Source organism: Helianthus annuus, chromosome 13 (assembly GCF_002127325.2).
Source record: "Helianthus annuus cultivar XRQ/B chromosome 13, HanXRQr2.0-SUNRISE, whole genome shotgun sequence".
Lineage (NCBI taxonomy): Eukaryota > Viridiplantae > Streptophyta > Magnoliopsida > Asterales > Asteraceae > Helianthus > Helianthus annuus.
The window spans coordinates 111,344,326-111,348,775 of record NC_035445.2 but is presented as its reverse complement, the minus strand read 5'-3'; the positions used below and the strand labels follow the sequence as shown (position 1 = coordinate 111,348,775).

At 35.8% G+C, this 4,450-nt stretch overlaps 1 protein-coding gene across 1 annotated transcript; it reads left to right on the top strand.

Annotated features, from left to right (window-relative positions):
- Positions 1-2,414: 2,414 nt before the first annotated feature.
- Positions 2,415-4,066, top strand: LOC110898965 (glutathione S-transferase T3-like). The gene is made up of 2 exons (XM_022145823.2): positions 2,415-2,999; positions 3,330-4,066. Exons 1-2 carry the CDS (start codon positions 2,513-2,515, stop codon positions 4,061-4,063), a joined length of 1,221 nt encoding a protein of 406 aa, XP_022001515.1. The 5' UTR covers positions 2,415-2,512; the 3' UTR covers positions 4,064-4,066.
- The last annotated feature ends 384 nt before the right edge of the window (positions 4,067-4,450 follow it).

Below are 4,450 nucleotides of genomic sequence, written 5' to 3'. Positions count from 1 at the left end.
CCACAATCACAGGTCTTGCCGAGTGACAACTTGGTCATATCATTATAATATATAAACAAATGTAAAAACTCTTAATGCTGTAATTTATAACAATGTGTCTTTTGTATAAATAGAATGTACTCGTCAGTATTTTTCGCTGATCAAATGTTTTTAAAACATGTTTCAGGTGATCTACTGTGAAGAAAAGAAAAGTCTCGTGAAGCACTACAGCTTAAATAAGTGGCTCAGTAAATTGGAAATAAAACGTGTTTTTCTGTAATTAAAGGATTTCCCCAGTGAAGTTCCTTTCCTGTAAATACGGGGTTTACCCCACCGTTATGAAATAAAATAATTCGGTGTTTTGAAACTTTGATAAATTTTTCCTGACACCTGGTCCTGATGAAATTTCCGCTGCCGATTAATAAACACCGGTACCAATGATGTCTGCCTCGCGGCGCCCGAACCGGAGTACGGGTCAGGGGCCATGACAAAAGGTGGTATCAGAGCCACTAGTTTAAGCTAATTAAGTATTTTGAAAATACTTAAATTAATAATCAGAAATTTTATGCCTCTGTGAGATTTATTTGTGATATTAACTTCGTATTTGATTCTTGAAATTTGAGTTTTCATTATTTGTGACTAACAGTATGAGTGAGTTAGCGGAAGCCTTTCAGAACTTCTTAATAAGTGCCACCGATATGGAAACCACTGAAAATCAGGCGGAGTACCAAGCCGATTTTCATTACATGAACATGAACTGAATTGGAATATATACTCAATACAAGTAATTTTAAAATTTTAATAACTTTAACACATTTTAATAATTATTTAGAGTAAACTGCAGTTTTACATTATGTGGTTAATAGGCGGGGTCAACTTTACACCCTATTTTTAAAATCAATCAACTTTACACCCCATCGTTTCCTGATTGCATCAATGTTGGACCCTGCATCTTAACGCTGTCAAAGTCAACCGTTAACCACTAACGGTCAAAGGACAACCTTGCAATTCTTGACTTATCAAAATAGTCATTTTGCTGTAAGTTTTACACTTAAGACATCAAGTACCATTCAAGCATCATATCAACATTCACTAAAGGCGAACCCACAATTTTGAAAAACATAGGGGAAATAATTTTAGAAGTCACTATATAAACAAACTTTCATATAAAACAATGTTGGAAGATAAAAGCTTCAGGCAATTTATAACCAGTTACTTACAGCAGGTATGCTTTTTTTTTAGCAGAGGATTATTTCGCGACAGTAAGTCTAGCCTCAAAAGTTCCACCGGATGTACCTATATAACTAACTAAAGGTTAATCAACAAACATACTCACATAATAAAAAAAAAATATAGGATCGATCGACCTCGCGTTAATGGGAACATGCATAAACTGGGATCAATCGTTAATAAAAGGGTATGCGATTTTAGGTCATAATTTTCAATCTTGATACAACCGGACAAATTAAAAAGTCCCAAATTTCCGATTTCACATCCAACTAAAGTGAAAGCATAAACTGGGATCGATCGACCTTTCTTCAAAATAAGAACATGCATAAACTAGGAATAAGAACATGCATAAACTAGGATCGATCGACCTCTCGTCTACATGGTATTTATATAGCTAACAGTAAAAACTAATTAAATAAGAATATGCATACCTTTGCTGGATTTTACTTGCGATCGATCGACCTTTCTTGAAAATCTGGGATGATGAGGATTGTAGGTTAGTTAAGTAATTTAAAGCCTAAAAGCTTGTAGCTTTTTTAAACGCTACTATCACTAGCATTTCAATAAGAGTTTTTTCTTGAAAGCTTGAAGCTCCTAAAAGCTCGTTGCCAAACATATATTTTTTTATTATTTGGTACATAAAATTACATTTATTCAACTTATACAATTAGTGAGATTCTTAAAAAATAACTTTTTATTATTTTTAATTAATATAAAAATTACATTTATTCAACTTTATGTAATTAAAAGATTTTTTTTAAAATATATTATTTTATTATTAAGTATACAAAATTTCATTTATTGAACCCCGTATTAGCTTACCTAGTTTAAATTATTAGTAGATCTTTTTATATACTTTTTGATAGGGCACACCAAAAGTTTTCGAGTATACTAACCTAGGAGAAGGATCCACTAAAAAGTGGATTTTGCCTAAGTAGCCTAAGAATGATTGTGATGATGACATGTGGCACTCCTAATAAGTAGGAATGAAGGACATTTTGGTCCTTAGGTCATGTGTACTGGGGCGCTTTAGCCCATGATCGCGCCATTATGGCGCCTGGAACACCGCCCCCCCGGGCGCTATGTTCGAATATTTTTGTCCAGCGCGATAATAATAGCGGCGTGAAGAGAAATGGTTTGAATATTATGACCGTTACAAACGGTCAATTTCATTAAAAAAAAAAAAATTCAATTTATTTTTCAACTTTCCTTTAAAATCAATCTCATCTCTTTATTTTTTTACCACACACATTCAAACTCTCATCTCTCCCAAATTTTTTTACAATTCTTCATATTTTATACAATGAATCCATTCAACCGGGGCTTCATTCCTCCGCGATCTAGTGCGGACACAAACCAAAGTGGCAATCCTACTCGTCCCGTGGCACCGGTTCCCACTAGACCCAATCCTTTCGGCTCCGGTTTTCTCGACTACAATCAACAAAGTCCCGGGTTCATGAATCTTTTGAACCAACCGCTATCATGGGACCCTAATCTCTACGGGTGGAACCCAAGTCAAAACATGGATGGGATGGGGTCGTCTCAAGCGTTTGGGTCGGCTCAAGCGTTCGGCTCCCCACTACACGAACCCGATGTTGTTCCGGAGACGCAACCCGAGGTACCGGATACGCAACCGGAGACGCAAAAAGGAAAAGGAAAAGCAAAACGGGCACATAAAAAGAAAGTTGAAACCAACACCCGAACGAAAAAAAATGTGCAAACGTGGGAGCCCGAAGAGGAGTATGCGTTAACCCGCGCTTTCATCGATGTTTCGGAGGACCCGGTCATAGGTATGTTTATTTTTTTTTCTGTTTTTATATTTTTTTTTCTGTTTTTTTTTTATTTTCGGTTATTTATTTTCTGTTTTTAAATTTTTTTTCTGTTTTTTTTTATTTTCAGTTTTTTTTATTTTCTGTTTTATAATTTTCTGTTATTTATTTTCTGTTTTATTATTTTATGTTTATTATTTTATGTTTTTTTTTTCTGTTTTTTATTATTTCCAGTTTTATTTTCTGTTTTTAATTACTTTCTGTTTTTTATTTTTTTTTTTCTGTTTTTTATTATTTCCAGATTTTATTTTTTAAATTTTGAGCTAACATTTAATATTGTTTTGTGTGTAGCAAACAATCAAAGTAAAACCGTATTTTGGAACCGAATACGAGAACTCTTTTTCGAGCTCATGGGTAGGGGAGAATACCGCCTACCGGACTCTATATCGGGGAAGTGGACCGATATAAACAAGAGGTGCACAAACTTTCAAACCGTGTACCAACGCTTGTATTCCGGATGGAAAAGTGGAAGTAGCGATGAAGACATTACGCAAGAGGCAGTGGTCGAGTATACGAACGCTAATGGCCATTTCCCGTACATGAAGTGTTGGCAAATCCTTCGCCATAGCCCCAAATGGGCCGTCGTAACTACTCCTAGTGGTCGTTCGGGAAATACACGGCCATCAAAGAGGTCCAAAACAAACGAGTCGGGTGAACCCGAAACGCCAACCTCCGACGCTCGAAACATCGGCTTGGACGAGGATATTCCGGATGACGAGCCGGTGGAGGAGCTACCAAGACCGCCCGGAAGAAAAAGCCGGGCGAAAAAACCCGAGTCGTCGTCGATGTCTATGGGAACGGATATGAGTCACGCATTTTCGGAGATAAACAAGCGGCTTCAAGACATACACGAACTCGGTAACAAACGTTTGGAGGAGAACGAAAAAGTTACGGAGATTATGCGGGATCGACAATGGGCTCACGACTTTGACTTCTACTCCAAACCGCATGACCACTTAACGGGAAAAGCTTTGAAAATGGCGTTGGCACAAAAGGAGCGGATTGAAAAAAAATATAATCTTTGATTGTGTAATGTTTTTTATGCTAGTTTTATGTTTTTTTTATTTTATTGTACTTTTTTTTATTTAATGAAATGAATTTTATTTTTAAAACAATTACAAAATGAATTAAAAAAATAAAAATTAAAAAATGAGTAATGATTACACATGGGCTTTATGACTACGGCCTCAAAATTCATAACGCCCCATAAAGCCCCGGGGTGACGTGGCATGCCACATGTCACATAACGCCCCTAAAAGGGCTTTATGACTACACATGCCCTTATAAATAGGAGTGAAAATGACATGTGACACCCTTTTTGTTTTTTAAAAATACAACAAAAACAATCTAGTACAAAAAATATAGCACAAAAAATCTAGTACAAAAAATATAGCACAAAAAACTAGTACAAA